We start from the raw sequence: 22,236 nt of genomic DNA on the forward strand, positions 1-22,236 counted from the left end.
ATACAAGCTAAATGCATAGCTGTAATTTTAAGTGATGTACTCTTCAAAGCCCCTGACACAGATGATGCATGTGTATCATTTGCCGAAAGCAGCAAACAGCAATAGAAAGCAGCTTCCTAGAATCTACCGGAAAGGTTGAGAGCAATCATTTATGCAGATTGGTGGAACTCAATGAAGGCACTGATGCTGAGGCCATGGAGGGGAGCTGATTACGGGCTTGCATCCCCCATGACTTGCTCAGCCTGCTCTCTTTTTTTGGGTTTTGTTATTGTTGTTGTTTTTCAAGACAAGGTTTCTCTGTGTAGCCCTGACTGTCCTGGAACTCTCTCTGTAGACCAGGCTAGCCTCAAACTCAACCTGCTTTCTTATAGCACCCAGGACCACCATCCCAGGGGTGGCGCTGCCCAGTGTGCTAGCTCCTCCCACATCAATCATCAATCAAGAAAACATACACAGGCCAATCTGGTAGGCCTGGTGGGGGGCATCTTCTAAACGGAGGTTCCCTCTCCCCAGGTGACTCTAGCTTGCATCAAGTTGACATAGACTAGTCAACACAACTCGAACCCTCCAACTGTTCTTAAAGCTTCTCCAGACCCCCAGGGAGGACCCCAGGTGTCTCACCTTAGTTACATGTCTCACCACCCTGCTCAGCATCGTCCATCTCCCACCACTACCCCCACAGCCCTGTAGAGGCAAACCACCATGCCAAAATTTTCTCTACACACACACACACACACACACACACACACACACACACACACACACACATACACACACACACTTCATTTTGGTTGTCTCACTTTTCCTATCAGGCACAACACATTACTCTTCCCAAAAGCATCCTTGAATTTTGTCGTATTCTGCCAGTTACACCAAGTGTTGCTAAAATTCCTTCCCAGAGGGAGGATGTAAACATCTATCTCATCTCATAAAGTCCCAACAACAATAAGAGGTATTGTTCCGTCCCAAGGTCACTCTGGAGAACCAGAGTTTATTGGGCTTACGTACAGAGAATAGGTAAGGGGTTATTTATGGCATGGGTGTTTCTCCCTACCCAAAAGGCTGTGCCAGAAAGTCTTTACCCAGAAGTTATGAAAGGCTTTCCCACAGCAACACAGATGAAGTTCCTCCTCCATTCTTCCTTGGTCTATATGCCCAAGGCCTTCCCCGAGGCCACATGTAATTAGGGCAAAACCGCACACAACAGATGGTATGGAGTGCTGTAAAGTCAGAGGAGGGTCCCATGAGCACCCCTCTCCTGTGAGGGATCAGTCAACAACCCCAGCTGCGATGATCCTTTGCAAGCAGGCACAGTTGAACTCCTGAAGTTCTGGTTGATGGCTCAGAAGACAGTCACAACCAACAAATAGTCACAGAAACAGAGTCATAAACTTCAATTCATATGTCTTTTATGACTAAGAGAAGTAGAACCAGGAAGTAACTATTCTAAACAAAGAAGCATGAAGTGTTTAAATAAGTTCCATTTAGATAAAATGGACTTTATTCTCACCCACCCACTCCCCAAAACACAAGGTGTCTACCTTGCCATAAATGATCAACTCCCTTAAAATTATTTTTGGTTTCTATAATTTCCTTTTATTCTTAATTATCCATGAACATATGGTATCGCTGTAGTCTTACTCCTAAAGTTTATCATTAGATTGTGATTTGTATGTTGCAGGCAACACAAATGAATACCAACATTTCTGTGTTCTTTGTATAACTAAGGGGTGATGTATGGATAAAAACCATATGACAAAAAAATTATAAATAGCTTAATATTCAGAAAGCTAGAGCAATTTATTATACTTTCACATCCCTCATAATTTCTGGGTAAGTGAAAAAAGGATGGATTAAAATATCATATACAAATAAATCTTCAAATCTATACATCTATTTGAAGGATAAGGACACTGAGAACAAGAATTAGCAGTCATACACCTTTCGCAGCCTTGGTGTAGGGAGGAGGGGCTTAGACCTGCGTCAACTGAATGTACCAGGCTCTGCTGACTCCCCATGGGAGACCTTGCCTTGGAGGAGGTGGGAGGGGAGGTGGGTTGGGGGCAAGGCTGGGGGGCGGGAGGAGGGAGGAGAGGGGGATCTGTGGTTGTTATGTAAAATGAATAGAAAATTTAATAAAATAAAAAAAGAATTAGCAGTCATTCACTATTCCTCAACAAAATATTACTAAGATCTGTTATGTACATAACAGTAAGATCAATAAGATCTTACTGTACATAAGAGTAGATCAATATGGTGATCTACTCTCTGTAACAAATTAACATGTCAAGCAATACATATCAGAGGCAACAAGAACCATCCACTCCATGTATGTACTAAAATAAAGTTTATACAGAATATACAGTTTTTCAAAATCCATTATATGCTCTCTGGAGAAAACAGTTTAAAACTTCTCAGAACGCCGCCAGGCGGTGGTGGCGCACGCCTTTAATCCCAGCACTGGGGAGGCAGAGCCAGGCGGACTTCTGTGAGTTCAAGGCCAGCCTGGTCTCCAAAGCAAGTTCCAGGAAAGGCACAAAGCTACACAGAGAGACCCTGTCTTGAGAAAAAAAAAAAAAAAAAAAAAAAACTTCTCAGAACGCAGCCTTATTCTTCTGCTAAAATGACACGAGGCCAAGCCTTGTGCAGTTTTTAACAGTGAAGTTATTTAGTATATTTTAATGTATAAGAAATTCCATCTTTTCGGAGATGAGTTCAAATAACTCTGACACCTGTGATGCATTTCTTTCCACTTCATTAATGATAAGCAGAAGTTCAAAATTATGCTACAAAGCCATAAGATTTCTGTTCTGTGCTAATTCTTTATGTACATCAAGATTTATTGAGGTATGGGCTGTCTTTAAAAAAAGATTTGAGGTATTAGTGAAAGCTTTGTTAAATTTGTTATTTTATGAGGGGATTTACGGTATAGTATTAGACTCTTCTGAGGGTTACACATAGGACAGTGCTCTTTCCAACATGAATTTGTTACTGTCCAATAAGGAAGAGCTGTGGTCAAGGGCCAGGCCACATTAGCATATCTGTAAGCTGTTCTCCACTGTGGACTGTTTAGTATGGAATAACCGCTACACACCTGTTAAAGGTTCCCCCACACTCCACACACTTGTAGTGTCTCCCTCATGTAGGAGCTTTTTGGTGTGAACTAAAGTTTCAGCAGTTGTTAAAGTCTTGGACTGCATGTCTAGGGTTTTTCTCTTTTATGAAATACCTAGTGACAAATAGGTTACTACTGAGGCTTTGCCAAATTCTACACACTGCTGGGTTTCACCAGCATATGAGTTTCCTGGTGCCGCTTCAGGCTGGAAGAAGAAAGGAAGGCTTTGCCGCACTCTTTACACTGGTAGGGTTGCTCTCTGGTATGAATTCTCTGGTGCTGATTAAGCTGGGAGGAAAAGTAATAGGCTTTGTCACACTCCTTACATTTGTAAAACTTATCTCCAGTATGAATTCTCTGGTGTTTTTTAAGGTATGAAGGACAGCTAAAAGCTTTGCCACACTCTTTGCATACATAGGGCTTTTCTACAATATGGATTTGCAGATGCTTATTAAGATACGAAGAACAGTTGAAGGCTTTGCCGCATTCTTTACATATGTAGGGTTTCTCTCCGGTATGAATTCTCTGATGTCGGTTAAGCTGTGAAGAAAAGTAATAGGCTTTGCCGCATTCTTTACATTTATAGAGTCTGTCTCCAATATGAATTCTCTGATGTTTAGAAAGATAGGAAGAACAATTAAAGGCTTTGCCACACTCTTTACACACGTAGGGTTTCTCTCCAGTATGGATTCTCTGATGCTTAGTCAAGTATGAAGTACAGTTGAAGGCTTTGCCACATTCCTTACATATGAAGGGTTTCTCTCCACTATGGATTCTCTGGTGTCGAATCAGCTGTGAAGAACACTTAAAGGGTTTACCACACTCTTTGCATCTATAGGGCATCTCTTCAAAATGGATTTTCATATGCTGGATCAAATATGAGGAACAGTAAAAGGCTCTGCCGCACTCATGACATGTGTAGGGTCTCTCTCCCGTGTGCATGATCAGGTGTCGAGCAAGGGTTGAGCTATTGTTGAAGGCTTTGCCACACTCTTCACACTGGTAAGGCTTTGCTCCAGTATGAAGTATTTGGTGTCGAGTCAGGTTTGAGTGGTATTTGAAGGTTCTGCCACAATCTTTACATATGTAGGGTTCCTCTCCGGTATGGATTCTCTGGTGCCGAATCAGCTGTGAGGAGAGTCTAAAGGGTTTACCACACTCTTTGCATCTATAGGGCATCTCTTCAAAATGGATTTTCATATGCTGGATCAAGAAGGAGGAACAGTAAAAGGCTCTGCTGCACTCCTGACATTTGTAGGGCTTCTCTCCCGTGTGAATGATCTGGTGTCGACTAAGAGTTGAGCTATTGTTGAAGGCTTTGCCACACTCTTCACACTTGTAGGGCTTTGCCCCAGTGTGAACAACCTGGTGTCGCGTCAGGGTTGACTGATATCTGAAGGCTCTCCCACACTCTTTACATTGATAGGGTTTCTCTCCGGTGTGAATTACTTGGTGTTGAGTAAGAGATGACTGCTTACTAAAGGCCTTGCCACACTCTTTACACTTGTGTGGTTTCTCTCCTTTATGAATTATCTGATGCTGACTCAGGGAGTGACTTCTCTTGAAGGCTTTGCCACATTCCTGACATCTGTAGGGTTTTGCTTCAGTATGAATGACCTCGTGCTGAGTCAGGGATGAGTTATATTTAAAGGCTTTCCCACAGTCTTTACATTTGTAGGGGTTCTCCCCAGTGTGAACTATTTGGTGTTGAGTAAGCACAGCATGTGTAGTAAAGGCTTTGCCACACTCTTTACATTTGTAGGGTTTCTCTCTCTTATGAGTCATCTGGTGTTGCGTGAGGTTTCTACTTCTCTTGAAGGTTTTCCCACACTCTTGGCATTTATAGGGTCTTGCAGCAGTATGGATTATGCGGTGTTGGTGGAGGATTGAGCGGTATTTAAAGGCTTTGCCGCAATCTTTACATTTGTAGGGCAAATCTCCTTTATGCACCCTGTGACGCCCATCAGAAGCCGAATCATCAATCAGTGCTTTACCACATTCTTCCTGTTTGAATGGCTTCTCTTCACTATGCACACACTGATGGATGGTAAGTTTTGTGTGCTGATCAAAGGCTTTTGCAGAGTCATTACAGTCACAGAGATTTTCTGGGGAGAAAAGAAGACATACAATTTTAATCATGGCTAAAGCTATAAATTTCATTACACTAACAATATTGTCTCTCCAATATGTTATTTCCCAGCCTCATTAATGATCTTCCTATTTTCAATACACATATACTAGAGTCTCTAAGTATCTGTATCTGGATTTGGACGTAGAAAAGAATTGACGGGTGGTTAACTCACACCTGTAAGCTCAGCATGCAGGAGGGTGAAACAGAAAGATCATGGTAAGTTCAAAGTGAGCATGGGCTCCATACCAAGTGCCAGGATAGCCTGGGCTACACAGTGAAGCCTTGTCTCAAATAAACAAACAACAACAAACCACCACCAACAACAAATTACTACATTCATAAAAGCTGTGTATTTTGGTGCAGAGAAAACAAATTTGCCGGGGACAAAATAATGAGTCCTCCTAAAAGACAATCACACTTTAAAATGTGTTCTTCATTCTTAAGTCTCTTTTCTAAGGGAATATTTGGCTCAAAGTTCAGTCCAGTTACATTTCAATTGTTCGGGTTCTTTTTTTTTTTAAGATTTATTTATTTATTATGTACACAGTATGCATGACTGCAGGCCAGAAGAGGGTATCAGATCTTGTTACAGATGGTTGTGAGCCACCATGTGGTTGCTGGGAATTGAACTCAGGACCTCTGGAAGAGCAGTCAGTGCTCTTAACCTCTGAGCCGTCTCTCCAACCCCTCAGGTTCTTAATTAAAGCATGGAACAGGTGCATTTTAAGAATTCCCCAAATTTCATTTAAGAGGAACACTGTTTCCAACCATGCTGTGGACGTTTAATCAATCATACAGTTTCTTAACAGTGATTTCTTTTCTAAGATGCTGTAGGTCATTGATCTCAGTTGCCAATGGGTTTTCTGTTGCGCACAGTTGCCACAGACTGACTGGAAAATGCTTTCCAGCCTTCACAGCCTTCACATTCACTGATATTTGTAGAGCTTCTCTTCTATATGAACTCTCTGGTGTTAATTAAGAGTTGAACTATTATTGAAGCCTTTGCCACATTTTTTGGCATTTGGAGGGTTTGGCTCTAGTGTGAAAAATTTGGTGTCAAGTAGGGTTAGTTGATATTTGAAGGCTTGCTACATTCCCATCTTACTTTAATGCAAATTGTCAAGGTCATAATTTCTGCATCTTCTCCCTATCATATTTTGTAATAACTGGGTTTTTTTTTTCCTGCTCTTGTGAAGAGTCTAGGGTATAATGAGAAGAAACACCTGCAAGAAATCAAAATAACAGATCACCCCAGGAACTGCACTAAGGTGAATTATTTCTGAATCTAACCTCAATACCAGGCCAAACAGACATGTCCTCCAGACAGCAGAACAGCAAACAGAAAAAACTCTCCATTTCCCCACAGGTATACACTGAAAAGCCTGTTACTTTCCTTGTCAGTCACAACTCTTCTTTTCTGAAAACAGCACTCTCCCGACACCCCAAGACAAAAACAACTTCCCACATCATTCTGCTCTCTTGGAGAGAAAAAGAAAAGAACAAATGAATACATTTTTCAAGTGTCTGAAGGTTCCCTGATAGGTCATTTCAGCATATCCTGCTCCACAGTGCATGAGATAACAGGTATACTTTGTACAGTATGTCAGAATGGGAAGACTATACCTAACCCTGATAATCATTACAGTATCCACAAGATGCTATTACTTCAGACAGTCAACCAGAGAAGAGAAGACAATAGAATCTTTTTTTAAAGATTTTTTTTTTAATGTATACATGTGTTTGTGTAAAGGTATGTGCAAATTGAGTATAGTGCCTGCAAAGGCCAGAAGGGGGCAACGGACCCCTGGATTACGGGAAGTTGTGAGCCACCCAACCTGAAAATCGGGAACTAAATTTGGGTCCTCTGCGAAAGTAGGACTCGCTCTCAACCAGACTTCCCTCCAGCCCAAGCCCAAGGAGTCCAAAACAGAAACAAGAGCAAGTGTTTCTAACAGAAAAGATAAAAAATAAAACCCTAGAGAGAACATAAAACAAAAATCTATTTGAATGACTCTGATGGACTCTACATAGTTCAATGGTGTATTAGCTGATGCTCCCAGTCCACAGAAATAGGAACAGTTGATAGGTTTCACATTACTGTTGCTTTACTTTGTTATTTGTATACTTAAAGGTTATGCATCTGGGGCTGGAGAGGTGGTTCAACAGTTTCAAGCATGTGTAGCTCTTCCAGAGGACCTGGGTTCAGTTCCCAGCGCACCCACATGGCAGGTAGCTCACAACAATCTGTAAGTCCAGCTCCAGAGGCTCCTGAAAAATCATCTCCATTGAAACAGGGATTCCCAACCCACATCTGAAAACATGGCTTCTTCCTGTGTCATTCCTACCTACCTGGGTACATGGTTCCTGACTCTTGTCTCTTCACATTCCAAGGCGCCTTTCTCTGCTCCAGCAATGAGACCAGGTAAGGTTTACACACAGCAAGACCTGTTTAATTACAAAATAGAGAACATGTTCAGTTAAGAGTCTCATAATAACATTTCTTGCTGGGAGAAAAGAAGAGATATAAAAGAAGTTTTGAGGAAATTATTTCTCTGATTATTCCCTGTCATATACATTAGAATATGTCTGCCAGGTGGTGGAGGTGTACACCTTTCATCCTAGCACTCGGGAGGCAGAGGCAGGCAAATCTCCGAGTTCAAGGCCAGCCTGGTCTACAGAGTGAGTTCCAGGACAGCCAGGGCTACACAGAGGAAAAAAAAAAAAAGATTATGTGTGAGGGATTTTCAACTTGGAGATGCTAAGCTTCACTTGCACACGTGACCAACTCAAAGCAAATGGACCCTAAGATACAGCCACCACACTTCATGCCAGCAAGTTTCTGACGTTACCACTGATCTACAACACTGGTTCTCAACCTTCCTAATGCTTCAACCCTTTAATACAGTTCCTCATGTGGTGGTGACCCCACACACACACACACCATAAAACTACTTTTGTTGCTACTTCATAACTATAATTTTATGAACTGGAATGCAAATGCCTGCTATGCGGGGTATCTGATCTGTGACCCCTGTTGGGGGTCAAGACCCACAGGTTGAGAACCACTGATCTAGAGTGAAGACGAAACACTTCCTCAAGAAAGGAGATTTCAACATAAATACAATTAAAATGATCTTCTCCAGACCATCAAGCACCTAAGTATTTCTCTTATGCGTAGGAATGTCAACTGCCTTCATATAAACCAGAAGCCCCTGAGACAAGCCTACAGAGAAGGAAAATCAGATGTCGAGGAGTTAAGAATTCTGTAGGGGAGAGATCCTCACCCAGGGAGACAAGGTTCCTGTAATTCTCCAACATCACATCCCTATACAGATTCCAGCGAGCGGGGTCTAGGCATTCCCGCTCCTCTGGGGAGAAACCAATGACACATCCTCGAATGTCAACCGCTCCTGAAACACAAGTTGATAGCACAAAGGACTGGACAGAAAGAAGACAAACAACCCCATCCCAAGGTGGGCTAAGGATCTGAACAGTTCTCCAAAGAAGAACTCCAAATGGCCAATAAATACTTTTAAAATGGTTCGATGTCCCTTAGCCATGAAGGAGATGCAAATTTAATACTTTGAGACTCCATCTCACCACAGAATGGGTATCATCAAGAAAACAAATGATAATGAGCATGTGGAGAAAGGACCTACTCACTGTCGGTGGGAGTGTAAACTGGTACAGCCACTATGGAAGTCAATGTGGAGGTTTCTCAAACAGCTACAAAAAGACCACATGTCCCAGCATAAACCCAGAGGGCGCCATATTCTACTACGGAGATACTTGCTCATCTATGGCCATGGCTCTCTAGCCTAATGGCTAGGAAATGGAATCAGCCTAGATGTCCATCAATGGAAGAGTGGACAATGAAAATGGGATGCATATACACAGTGGTATTTATTCAGCTGTACAGAAAAATGAAATTTGCACGGAGATAGATGGGATGGAGACAAATTATACTGAGGTCCAGAAAGATAAATGCCACATGTTCTCTCTAGAATACTATCCTAGCTTTGAATTTTTAGATCTGTACACTTCGCTTGGGGTGTTTGTGGAGGTCAGGAAGCTAGACAGGGGCCACTGAAAGGGGTGGGGCCTTAAGAGAGAAGGGACAGTACAACACACGTGACATGAAAGTATACAGGAACAGCATCTCCCCCAGGGGACTGGGCCCTTCCACATCAATCATCAGTCAAGAAAATGTCCCACATGCTCGCCTACAGGCCAATCTAATGGTGGCATTTTCTTAACTGAGGTTCCTTCTTCTCTGACGACCCTAGTGTGTGCCACATTGACAAAACCAAAACCACAACCACCTAACCAGAGCACTGTGTTCTGATTAGCAAGTGATACTGTTAGAGCCGGAGAAAAAGCTCAGTGGTTAGTGCTCCCTACAGAGGGTAAAGGCACTTTTAGCCATACTTAACAATTTGAGTTCCATCCTCTGGACCCACAAGGAAGAAAGAGAGAACTAACTCCCACAAGTGGTCCTCCGACTTCCACAAGCATGCTGAAGTACACACACACACACACACACACACACAACCCCATGTGTACACACCAACGCGCACACACATGTGAGCATACACACAAGCAGATACAAATGAAAGGTAATTTTAAAAACTTTTTAAACTTTAGGACAAAAGACTCTAAAGTTTATATAGAAAAGCAAATACACAGAATAGTCAGCACAATGCTGAAAAGTAAGTTCACCAGATGTACACTGGCTAACTTTAGTGGATTTGGCAGAGAAGTGATGTGAGTTCCAGATTGCAGTAAAAAGGGTTGAATACACATACCCTGGGGCTGTCTCCGTCAGGAGCCGTGGATTGAGACAGGAGTGAACAAATCTGAGTATCTGGAAATGCTGCTCATTCATTTTCAGTATTCTTTCTTGAGAGACGTTCCCATATCCCACAACCACCCCAGAGAAACTTGGAGACGGCCCAAGAGATGCCAGTAGAAATCATTTGGATCGTTTCTTAATAGCTTTAAAAGCCATCTCTTCTTCCTGCCACCCACAATGACCAGTGGCAGCCGCACAGCTATTTGGGGCACACCTTCAGTGTTTACGCTCACCTGAAGTTGAGGCTACTGGTTACCCACGCAGAACACAGCTGACTCGTTATACCTAATGAGAAAACCTTTACCCTGGGAAAGCGCGAAAAGCGAAGCAATGAAAGCCCATTTTTAGTACACAGATGTCACCGTAAGTCCTGGCTATAGAGCAGTTCCCTTTTCTACCATAGTGTTGAGTAACCGCGTAAACAGAATGCACTTACATGTAAATCCCTAGGTCACATCAAGGGCACAGAAACTACAGAACGACATGATGACGCGCAGTATTTACAGTTCAGAGCTGCCAATGGCCTTAAGAACAGAAACTACGTGCCAAGAACTCATACAAGTTAAAGTAGGGAACTTAAGGGAAGGAGACGGCTCAGTGGGTAAACACTTGCTACAGGGCACGCGTGGAAACTCTAGGTGGACCTAACGCCTATGATGGTTTGGAAGAAAATGGCCCCCAAAGGCCACGAATAGGAGGTGTGGCCTTGTAGAGTAGGTGTGGCCTTGGTAGAGTAGGTGTGGCCTTGTTGGGGGAGGTGTGGCCTTGTTAGAGAAAGTGGGTCGCTGTCGGGGTGGGCTATGAGGTCTCTTGCTCAAACTTCTCTCAGGGTGACACTGAGACCACTTCCTGTTGCCTGCACAAGACGCAGGACTCTCAGCTCCGTCTCCAGCACCATGTCTGCCTGCAGGCCGCTATATCACACCATGATGATGGACTAAACCTCTGAAAATGTAAGCCACCCCAATGAAATGCTTTTCTTTTATAAGAGTTGATGTGGTCATGGTGTCTCTTCACAGCAATAGAAACCCTGACTAAGCCGGGTGGCGGTGGCGTATGCCTTTAATCCCAGCACTGGGGAGGCAGAGCCAGGCGGATCTCTGTGAGTTCGAGGCCAGCCTGGTCTACAGAGCGAGATCCAGGACAGGCACCAAAACTATACAGAAAAACCCTGCATTAAAAAAAAGAAAGAAAGAAAGAAAAGAAAAGAAAAAAAAAGAAACCCTGACTAAGACAGCCCCCTTGAGGCTATTTTAGGGTTAGGGAGAAACCTGGTGCCAGGGAAATTCCCAAGAATCCACAAGGATGCCCAGCAATAGTGGAGAGGGTGCCTGAGCTGGCCTTCTCCTGTGATCAGATTGGTGACTATCCTAACTGTCATCAGAGAGCCTTCATCCAGTAACTGATGGAAGCAGATGCAGAGACCCACAGCCAAGCACTGGACCAAGATCCAGGAGTCCAGTTGAAAAGAGGGAGGAGGGATTGCATGTGACATGAAGGTCAAGGTCATGACAGGGGAACCCACAGAGACAACAATCTGAGCTCATGAGCTCATGGACTCTGGACCAACAGTTCGGGAAGCTGCATGGGACCGACTTAGGCCCTCTGCATGTGTGTGACAGTTGTGTAGCTTGGTCTCTTTGTAAGGCTCTTATCAGTGAGATCAGGACCTGTCCCTGGCACTTAGATGGCTTTTGGAAACCTGTTCTCCATGCTGGATTACCTTGCCCAGCCTTTATGCAGGGGGAGGAGCTCGATCCTGCCTCACCTTGAAGTGCCATGCTTTGTTCAAGCCCATGGGAGGCCTGCCCCTTTCTAAATGGAGATGGAGGAGGAGTGGATGGGGAGGGGGTAGATGGGAGGTAGGGGAGGGAATGGGAGGAGAGGAGGAAGGGGACACTGTGGTCGGTATGTAAAATAAATGAAAAAATGTTAATTAAATAAGATTTTTTAAAAGAGACAACCCCCTTGGAATCCCAAGTCTCAGGAGATAAACAGGGGATCTTTAGAGCAAGGTGGCTAGCTAAACTCAACAAACCAGCACATGCTGGTGCTGTGGGATATCTTTCTGTAGGCTGTGAATATGTGTTGCTACAACTGGTTAATAAAGAAGCTGCTGTGGCCTATGGCGAGTCAGGTTATAGCCAGGCAGGAAATCCAAGAGAGAGACAGGAAGAAGAAAGGCAAAGGAGACGCCAGCCTGCTGCCCAAGGAGCAACATGCCAGCAGACCAGTAAAGCCACGGAAACATAGATTAATAGAAATGGGTTCATTTAAGATACAATAGCTAGCTAGCAAGAAACTTAAGCCATTGACCATACAGTTTGTAACTAATATTAAGCCTCTGAGTGATTACTTTATAAGCGGCTACAGGACCACGGGTTAGAGAGATTTGTCTGGATGGGGGGGGGGGGGCTGGGTGGGACCAGAAAAACTTATGCCTACACGGTGGGTTCAGAGGAGAGCTTCTGTGTTAATGTGTAAGACAGAAAATGACTGAGGAAGACACCTGACGCCAGCATTTGGCCTCTACATACATGCGCTCACATGTGCATGCACACCTACACCTGCACACAAATGTGCACCCACACATGTGAGTATGCATACACAGTGGATGCACACAAAAATAAATAAAAATCAAAGAAGGAAATGAAGACTTCTGAGTGCATCCATGTCAACACTTAAAACGCAGATAAGAATCAGAAAGCAGTGGAAAATAAGTGCTCACAATGAAAGTGGGTAACTTTGCTAACAACTTACCATGGTATCCATAAGAGAAAACAGAGATGGTTACCAGATGGGAAGCTATCAGGAGTCCCCGGGACCCCTGCCCCCAACATTCTGTGTTTTTAAGGATATGAAAAGTGAATAGATGCTCAAACTCCATCAAAAGATGAGAAGCACTGCCTATGGCACATGCCTGTGGTGCCAGAACTCAGGAGGGTCAAATAAGAGGACCTTGACATTGGGGCCAGCCTATGCTACAAAGCACGTTCTTAAATAGGCAGGACAGAATAATAAAACTCCACCTCGACACGGCAAAAATGAATAAACCATGAGTTAGGTCTGCACTTCAATATTGTTCCACTTCACAGATTAACTTTGGGGCCAGGGATGTAGCTCAGTGAAAGAGCATCTGACTCATAAGCATGATGCCCAAGGTTCAACCCCCACTACTACTGAAAACAATTTTTAGAAGTCCTCACTTTACAAGATGATAGTTTAAGAAGCAATGGGCAATCATAACCACACTAGTGTCCTCACCATCAAATTATAGGCGGCTTTTTGTGTTTCACCTCTGCAGATTCACCCCGTACAAGATGACAGGAAGTACTGTGGGAAAACATCTAGCTAAGCACACACTTTTCTTGTTATTATTCTATACCAGTGCAGAAAAACTAATAGTTATGTAGTATTTCTATTATAACAAGTATTGTGAGAAATCTAAAATAAAGTATACCAGAGGATTCTGTAGATTACTTGCAAATACTATCATTATACACAAACTATTGGAGCATCTGCAGATTGTGGGTACCAAAAGATTAGGTGAGTCTCTACCGTTACAATTTCAACTATCAATTTGCTGACCAATGCAAATCATATTAATTTAGTGGGTTCCCTGATTCTGAACTGCTCATGAGACGTTGTTTTTTAGAAAATAAACCAGAACATTAGAAACACCGGAAGGACCAATGACCAACTGTCAACTTAAGGGACCTTAACACATTGTATTAGTTAGGGTTCCCTAGAAGAACAGAACCAATGCAATGAATATTGAAAAGGGAATATATATTCACAGGGGGGTACAGGAGACTCCCCAAACATGATAGGCTACTACTGATGCCCTTGGTTCCCTACTGCTGAAGACACTGTACTTTAGTGCTGCAGGCCACAAAAAATAGATGAAGTAGGAATTCAGCTGATTATGTCAAAGCTAGACCTGGAGGAGTTAAGCTCTCTTCCAGAGGATGAGGCCAAGGCTCAAGAAGTCTTGGTGATATTGGCTTTTGATTATTAGCTGTTTCCTGCTAAATTTCTCGTGTGCTATTGTAGCTTTTCCATCATTCATTGGGCACAATGTCCCCTATACAATTAAAGTATTTGTATAACTTTCTCCAATTGTGCTAACAACAGACGCATACAAAAATCCCTAATTTCGGGCCTTTCTGTAATTATCATCAATAGCAGCATCCGGCTAGGACCATCTCTGGATGGACCAAAGTATCTTATCTGAGATATCTCACAGACTCTCTAAGAACAGACTTAAGCATCCAGACTATCTGTTTGAGAAGGCCTGGCGGATGTGCTAATTACGCTTAACTTTCTCCTTTCCAAAGTCTTATCTCTAGCTTTAGATCCACCCTTAACAATTAACTCAGAACTAAAGGGTTCCTACTCACAGGTACATCTACCTGTGACAGAAGCTGCCTACCTATGTTGCCTAGCAACCAAGCACACTTCCCCGGGCCTGCCAGAAAACGGAGGGAGCAGAGACAGCTTGGAGAGAGATAAGGGCCAAAGGGATAAAAGGCAGATTTATTTTCAGAGATGGGCTGGAGAAGAAAAAAGAGAATGGGAGAACTAGATGGGTAAGAACTGGAGGGGAGCCAACTGAGATGGGAAGAACTTGATTAGAGGAGAACTAGATTGGAGGGCTAGAAGAGAGAACTAAAAGAACGGGATGGAAGATGAGGAAGAACGAGGTGGGGAAGAACGAGATGAGAAAGACCAAGATGAGGCAAAATTATATATAGGAATTAAGATAGCACTCAGAGGGAACAGCAGAAAGAGACAGAGAGTATCAGGCAAGAAAGGAGCAATTTGAGAGCAGAAAAGAAGCTGTGTAGAGAGAGAACTGACTCAGAAGAATAAAGTATATGGACTAAAGAGTTTCGTGTACGTAGATTTCTTAGAGAATCCCTCAGATTAATCCACTGCTGGTAGCATCTCTTCTGGAACTCTGGGTGAAGGCAATCGAGGGGCTGAACCCCAATAGCTTTCGATACTTCAGATACAGCACCCAGAGGATCCGATCTAAAAGATCCCACCCTGAGGACTAGCTTTTATGGTACCAGAAGAGGCCACACAAGTGTCCAAAGGAGAGAATTAACCAATAGTGCTACCCAGCTATGAAGCCTATGAACGATACCAACAACCAGGATAGCATAACACATGCAAGAATTGGAAGTAACTAACAACTCTCTTAACTGGATTTAATGTTTGCTAACCAAGAAGGAAATCATGCCTGGTACTGGAAACCTAGCCAGCTCCCCAGAGCTAGTGAGATCATGGGTCTTGGAGGAGAGCCTACAGCTGTCACTTTACTAGGCCAGCACAGTTTCCAACTCCGTTCTAAATATTCACCCCTACACTCACAGATAAATGTAGTTCTCACCCCTCATCAAAGAAAAGTCTCTTTGCAACAGATGGAGACCATTAGAGAAAAGCACCCAACCGATCAAAATGCACAAAACAACTAACCATATCAGCTACAATTGATACACCCACAACACAACTCCTACACCTGAAGCTCAGGGAACATCCACAGGGGTGGAGGGGTAAGCACCAGAGGGGCTGGCCGTCTGGTGTCAGATTGTGTCTCCTAGAAATGTCAGGGAAGCTACACCCAGGAAGCTTCAACAACACAGTTCCCAAACAAGACCTGAACAAGGACCACACCAACAGACGTGCTAATGTGGAAAGGCAAAATCTCACGGGCCCCAACCCTAGACAAAGAACTACCGGCCAGGAAAGATTGCTGAGAACTGGAGAAACAGTCTTCCCCTAGGAAGAACCTTCAACTGATTATTCAATAACAAGTGATCAGCCCTGAAATTATATACATACAAGTAACATTATATAGACTTAGGTTGTATTTGTGTGTGTGTGTGTGTGTGTGTGTGTGTGTGTGTGTGTGTGTGTGTGTAACAATTAAAGAAAAGGCTATGAATTTCAGAGAGAGCAGGGGGTACACAAGCAGGACTGGAGTAACTAAGATATTCCAGCAGTTTGTGTCTAATGACAGCATTTGCAAATATACAAGAAAAAAATGGTAAGGAGTAAAATACGGTTCTCTTCAGTCTCAGTATGCTTAAGATAAAAGACCTGCCATGGAAAGGGTACCCAAAATAGAACTCAGAGGAATAGACTCTCAACTTCACACTGTACACAGATAATTTACAAATAATATAATATTAATTATATTAATTTCAAAAAACAAGAACAAAAAACAATCGCCAGGCACTGGGGTGCATGACTTTAATCCCAGCACTAGGGAGGCAGAGGCAGATGGTTATCTGTGAGTTCCAGGCTAACTTGATCTAAACAGAATTCCAGGATAGCCAGGGCAGCACTACACAGAGACACTCTTTCTCTCTCTCTCTCTCTTTCTTTCTCTCTCTCTCTCTCTCTCTCTCTCTCTCTTTCTCTCTGTCTCTGTCTCTCTCTCTCTCTCACACACACACATGTGTATGTAATATGTATACATTATATATAACATATATGTTAAATATATATTTTTTAAAATAGGGTATTTATTAGATTGGCTTATACAATGTATTAGTTGGGGTTACTATTGCTATGATGAAACATCATTACCAAAAGCAAGTTGGGGAGGAAAGGGTTTATTTGGCTTACATTTCCCCATCACTGGTCATCATCAAAGGAAGTCAGGACGGGAACTCAAACACTGCAGGATCCTGGAAGCAGGAGCTGATGCAGAGGCCACAGAGGGGTGCTAATTACTGGCTTGCTTCTAGTAGCTCTCTCAGCCTGCCTTCTTATAGCACTCAGGACCACCAGCCCAGGGGTGGCCCCACTCACAATGGCCTGGGCTCTTCCATATCAATCACTAATTAAGAAAATGTTCTACAGGCTTGGCTACAGCCAGCTCTACTGGAGGCAGTTTCTCAAATGAAGTTCCCTCCTCTCCAACAACTCTCTCTTGTGTCAAGTTGACATAAAACTAGCCAGCACATGCAATACAATCTGGGTTAGTGTGACAATGGTTGTCTTCACACGGGAACGACTGACCAGTTTGCAAGGCTGGATACCTCTGTAGTCCTAACCTCATGCTGAAAGCCTAGAGGATCCCTGGAGATCCACTAAACTTCAGTCCATGTCGGAAGTCCAAATAGTATCAGCAAAAGAATGTAGCAGCAGCAGTGGTAACAGCAACAAAAGCAGCAACAGGATAGATGAACTTACCAGCAAGACTGTAAGAGCAAAGGAAAAGCTCTCCTCTAGGACTTCCTTTTAATTGAGCTGCCAATGGAAGGTAACACCCACATGAGTCTTCCCACCTCAGACAACTTAACCAAGAAAATCCCTCACAACTATCAATTTTAATTGATTCTAGATCCAGTTAAACTGACAACCAAGGCTAAACATCACATATATGGACAGTTTTCGAATCATGGCAGCTGACAATTCCTGAATATCTATAGCATGAGAAGTTAAGTTTAATGAAAAAAGAAAAGATTGGAAAAGAGTAAAAATATGTTTCTCTTCAGTCTCTTCATGCTCAGGATGAAAGACCTGCCATGGAAAGGATGCCCAAAACAGAACTCAGAGTAACAGAATCAACTTCACACTGTGCACAGATAATTGGCTGATGTATTTGTCGAAACAGGGTCTTGCAATGTAACTGAGGTGGCCTGGTGCTCCCTGTACAGCCCAAGCTGGCCCTGAACTCAATCCCTCATGCAGCATCCCAATTGCTAGAAATACAGACATGTACAACTATATGCAAATGTGACCAATTATATCAAAGAACACGTGGCAATCGAATTGACCAGGGGATCAGTAAGTCAAGGAAGATAAATACTACAAAAAGAGGAAATTTCGGATCTTTTGGCTTTTCGTTGGAATAGGGCATTCTTAAACTTCATGGAGTTTACTCAAGTAGGCACTTGAATGGGTATTAGCCTCATTCTCAGATGTGAGGATGTTCAACATTCCAGTTTTTCTGAAATAGTCGCAAAACACAACAGAGACCTAGTCTACAAATGGGCCCAGAGAAGGCAGTATATATTTTTTGCAGAGAAGAGAATTCTGAAACTCACAACATGGGTGATATGTCTACAATGGGTGCCTACTACCCTGATGTCAGACACAGAAACACACACACACACACACCAAACAAACAAACAAAAAACACTGAGTGATCCAAATTTTCCATGCTTCATTCAAGGGACTATATATGAACTTCCAAGCTTTGGGAACAAAGGAGGTGAAAAATCTCCCTAGACCTCAGGCAGGGGAGTAACTGTAAATACATGTGTAAGCACATCCATGGGGTAGTCATAAGGTAGAAAAGGGGTTTAAAAAAACAAACGAACAGTTCCCTGTACAGTCCTAGAAATCGTTTCTAGTATATGCTTACAGGAGCTACATAAAAGCATGGATTCTAATTTATTTAAAACAGCAATTTAAGCCAGGCGGTGGTGGCGCACGCCTTTAATCCCAGCACTCCGGAGGCAGAGCCAGGCAGGTCTCTGTGAGTTTGAGGCCAGCCTGGTCTACAGAGCGAGATCCAGGAAAGGCGCAAAGCTACACAGAGAAACCCTGTCTCGACAAACCAAAAAAAAACCCAGCAATTTAACACAGGGCTGAGCATAGCCTTTAGAAGGGCTATCACCAAAAAGATAACCCAGCCCTCAGGAGACATCAGCAAAAACAAGGAAACTTCCAGGTCAGCCTGAACTACGAGAAGAGAAGTCTGTCACTAGAAAGAAAAAGGCGGGAAAGAGGAACATAAACACGGGGAGTGAGATGTAAATGTAATCCTCAGAAACTATTGGAGATGACAAATTGACTATCAGAATTTTTTTTAAATGTGAAAGCTCTTCAAAAATAAAAAAATTAAAATTGTCTTACTGTATGACCCAAAAGTCACAATATAGAGTAAGTATACCAGGATGAGAACACAGTTATAGTACAGTCGCCAATATGTAAACAAAATGCAGTGTCTTCATATACAATATACCAAAGGTTCCCCCCAGCCCCCTTGGCATCCAGCCGCTCCTCTTAAAGGCTGCGTGCTCACAGATCCACCCTAGAACAGAATCCAGGGACTCCCCCTTTATTATACAACTCCTATCCTGAGACGGGGCAGCTGGGAGCACCTAGTATCCGCACTTGATGCCAGGAAGCATGGAAATGCAGTTTAAAAAAAAAAAAAAAAAAAGTACATTTGGAGGATGAAACGAAGACACACCACCTCTGAAAGATGCCATGATGAAGTGTCTGTGCGATGAGGGAAGTGTGACATGAAGAGTTTTACCAGGACTCTTAACTATCCTGTGCTTTCTTCAGCTCCGGGGCAACGTTCACGAACACAAAACAAGTCCTTTCAAATTTGCCACCTGATGTGCACCGGGGGAAAGAAAAATAAATAAAAAGCACGGAGTTTGTTTGAAACCTACGCGGGGACAGTTTGATGTGAAGACAGGAAGCTGGCGTGGGAAAGTCTTAGGAATTGACTGTCCTGAGTGGATGCCGCCCATACATTAGGATGCTCAGAAGGGGGCTCGGGGACCCCAGCCCAGAGCTCCTGTCAGTCAGGACCCGCACTCAGGGAGTCGGGTTGTCCCCAAGACCCCGCCATCGGGCTGCCAGGCCTGTGCCCCAGAGCCGCCCCAGAAGGAATCGATCGGCGACCCGCCGCTGACCCCGAACCGCTGCAGCTACCGCGCAGCCCTCGCTACTAGGAGGCCGGGCCCCGACTCACCATGTCCGGATTCCGGAACGAATTGTTTCCGCGGTGTCCCGTTCCGGGGGAGTCCGGGTTCCCGGGTCTCTGGGTTCCGCAGTGTCCCGTTCCGGGGTCTCCAGTTCTGGAGACACGTTCCGGAGTGTCCGGGTTCCGAGGTGTCTAGGAGTCCTCGTGTGAGGTCCAAGTGATGAGGTCACAGGCTGACCAGCGACAGCGAGACCGGAAGTGCAGATCGGAAACAGATCCCACCTTGGCGGTGCCCCACACAAAGCCCGCCCAAGGCTGAAGCCCATCTCAGGGGCAGTTCTCAGCCTAGCAGCCCTGCATGGAGAATGCTTCCGGGCTCCCTGCATCCCTGATAGACAGTGCAAGTTACCACTTCCAGGCTGAGTAAGGACACAATGACAGGTCTTTGCTGCACAGAATTTTATTTTAAAGATTTATTTTATTTTTAAATATTTTGGGCAATTCTCTGAGAATTTCGTACAATGTATTTTGACCAACTTGTATATTTTGCATTCCCTTATAGTTGCTTCAAGTCCCTATTAAATATTTGCAAATTGTAATTTTCATTTCTGGCCTTGTGATAAGCAACTGGTATGTCAACATAATTTCCACTGTTCTGGAAAGAATACTCTGATGAATACAGAACCTTTTTTTTTTTAATACAGAATCTTATATTGACATTCTTTTTTTCTGAATTTAAAAATGTAACTTTTTGTTGTTTGCTTGTTTGTTTTTTCAAAACAGGATTTCTCTGTGTATCACTAGATGTAGAACTCACTCTGTAGACTAGGCTGGTCTCAAACTCAGAGCCTGCCTCAGCCTCCCCAGAGTGCTGGGATTTAAGGCATATGCCACCACACCCGGCTTCATTTTTTAATTTCTATTTTTGATTACACATTTCTGTAACTGAGATCATACTTTCCTATATATGTATTGATTTTGCTTCTTTCTTAATTTTCAGTTAATCTTTGGATCTTACCAGTTTGACTACGGTGTGTGTCTTAGGGTTATTATTGCTGTAATAAACATGACCAAAGCAACTTGGGAGGAAAGGGTGTATTTTGCTCAGGCTTCCACATCACTGTTCATCCTGGAAAGAAGTCAGGACAGGAACTCAAACACGACAGAAACCTGGAGGCAGGAGCTGATGCAGAGGCTGTGGAGGAGTGCTGCTTACTGGCTTGCTCAGCCTGGTTTCTTCTAAGAATCCAGGACTATAGCCCACAATGGGCTGGGCCCTCTCCCATCAATCACTAATTGAGAAAATGCCCCACAGGCTTGCCTGTACCACAATCATGTGGAGGTATTTTCTTAATTATGGTTCCCTCTTCACAGATAGCTCTGTATTGTGTGAAATTAACCAAAAAAGAAAAGAGGAGGAGGGGGAGGAGGAGGAGGAAGAGAAAGAGGATGGCAATAACACAGTGGGCTTTGGGGCATTTCAAATCATAAGTCAAACAGATCAGCTTTCACTGAGAAAGACAAGCTGACTGGAAATGAAAGCCTCTTAATCAGATGCAGATTAAGGCTTGATTTCTAAGAAATGATGTACAGAGAAGTGGAGTCACACAAAGAATGGCTTTCAAAGAGGTACTAGGAGCATAGGATGCCAGTAATTTATACTACAGATCACTAGACCCATTTGCACAACCTTCAGAAATGTTGTGGGGTACCCACCAGAGAAGACGGTTTGAACATGGGTTTAAGCCAATAGGAAGTTTTTGTTAGCCAGCTAGCAATTGCACTGGGTGTTCAGGATCCCAGTGTCGCCCTGAGCCTTTCTCAGGGTGAGCTTTTAAGCACACACACACAAAAACATATCCCAGTTGACATACTTCAGATGCAAGAACAGTTAGCTAGAAGCAGAACTACAGAAACCAAAAAGCAAAATAAGTACATTTAAAGACTTTTCCAAAACTATAGACTTTCATGGATTAGATCTTTGTTTTCATTTTGGCTAGTGATGTTGTCTATGTGATCAGCTTTAGGGCCTGAATGGTACTTCCATCATGGAGTCAGTCATGTTAAGGTCTGGGGGGCCTGTTACAAAAGGAAAATGATTACTGCCTTGCTTCCCAGGGCTTGCTCAATTACTGTTCTTAGGCCCACCTACCTAGGAATGGCACAACCTGCCTACAAATGGCACCACCAGACGTGGGCTGGGTCCTCCTACATCAATTAGCAATTAGGCCAGTCTGGCAGAAGCTATTCCTGGGGCTGGAGAGATGGCTCAGGGGTTAAGAGCACTGACTGCTCTCCTAGAGGTCCTGAGTTCAGTTCCCAGCAACCACATGGTGGCTCCCAACCATCTGTAATGAGATCTGGTACCCTTGTCTGGCCTGCAGGGATACAAGCGGGCAGAACACTATATACATAATAAATAAATAATCTTTTAAAAAAAAAGCTATTCCTTAATT

At 43.5% G+C, this 22,236-nt stretch overlaps 1 protein-coding gene across 3 annotated transcripts; it reads right to left on the bottom strand.

The window, feature by feature from the left end:
- Nucleotides 1–966: 966 nt before the first annotated feature.
- On the bottom strand, nucleotides 967–22,233 carry LOC128121094 (zinc finger protein 11). Of its 3 annotated transcripts, none has more exons than XM_052755534.1 (3): nucleotides 19,829–22,233; nucleotides 7,596–7,691; nucleotides 967–5,220 (listed from the first exon to the last, which is right to left on the bottom strand). In XM_052755534.1, exons 2-3 carry the CDS (start codon nucleotides 7,603–7,605, stop codon nucleotides 3,269–3,271), a joined length of 1,962 nt encoding a protein of 653 aa, XP_052611494.1. In that variant the 5' UTR covers nucleotides 7,606–7,691; nucleotides 19,829–22,233; the 3' UTR covers nucleotides 967–3,268. The 3 variants fall into 3 exon arrangements, with proteins under 3 accessions (XP_052611494.1, XP_052611495.1, XP_052611497.1); XM_052755535.1 differs by lacking the exon at nucleotides 19,829–22,233 and adding an exon at nucleotides 19,524–19,762; XM_052755537.1 differs by lacking the exon at nucleotides 19,829–22,233 and adding an exon at nucleotides 17,305–17,328.
- Nucleotides 22,234–22,236: the final 3 nt, after the last annotated feature.

This window comes from Peromyscus californicus, unplaced genomic scaffold, assembly GCF_007827085.1.
Source record: "Peromyscus californicus insignis strain IS unplaced genomic scaffold, ASM782708v3 Scaffold_2__1_contigs__length_46816999, whole genome shotgun sequence".
Classification (NCBI taxonomy): domain Eukaryota; kingdom Metazoa; phylum Chordata; class Mammalia; order Rodentia; family Cricetidae; genus Peromyscus; species Peromyscus californicus.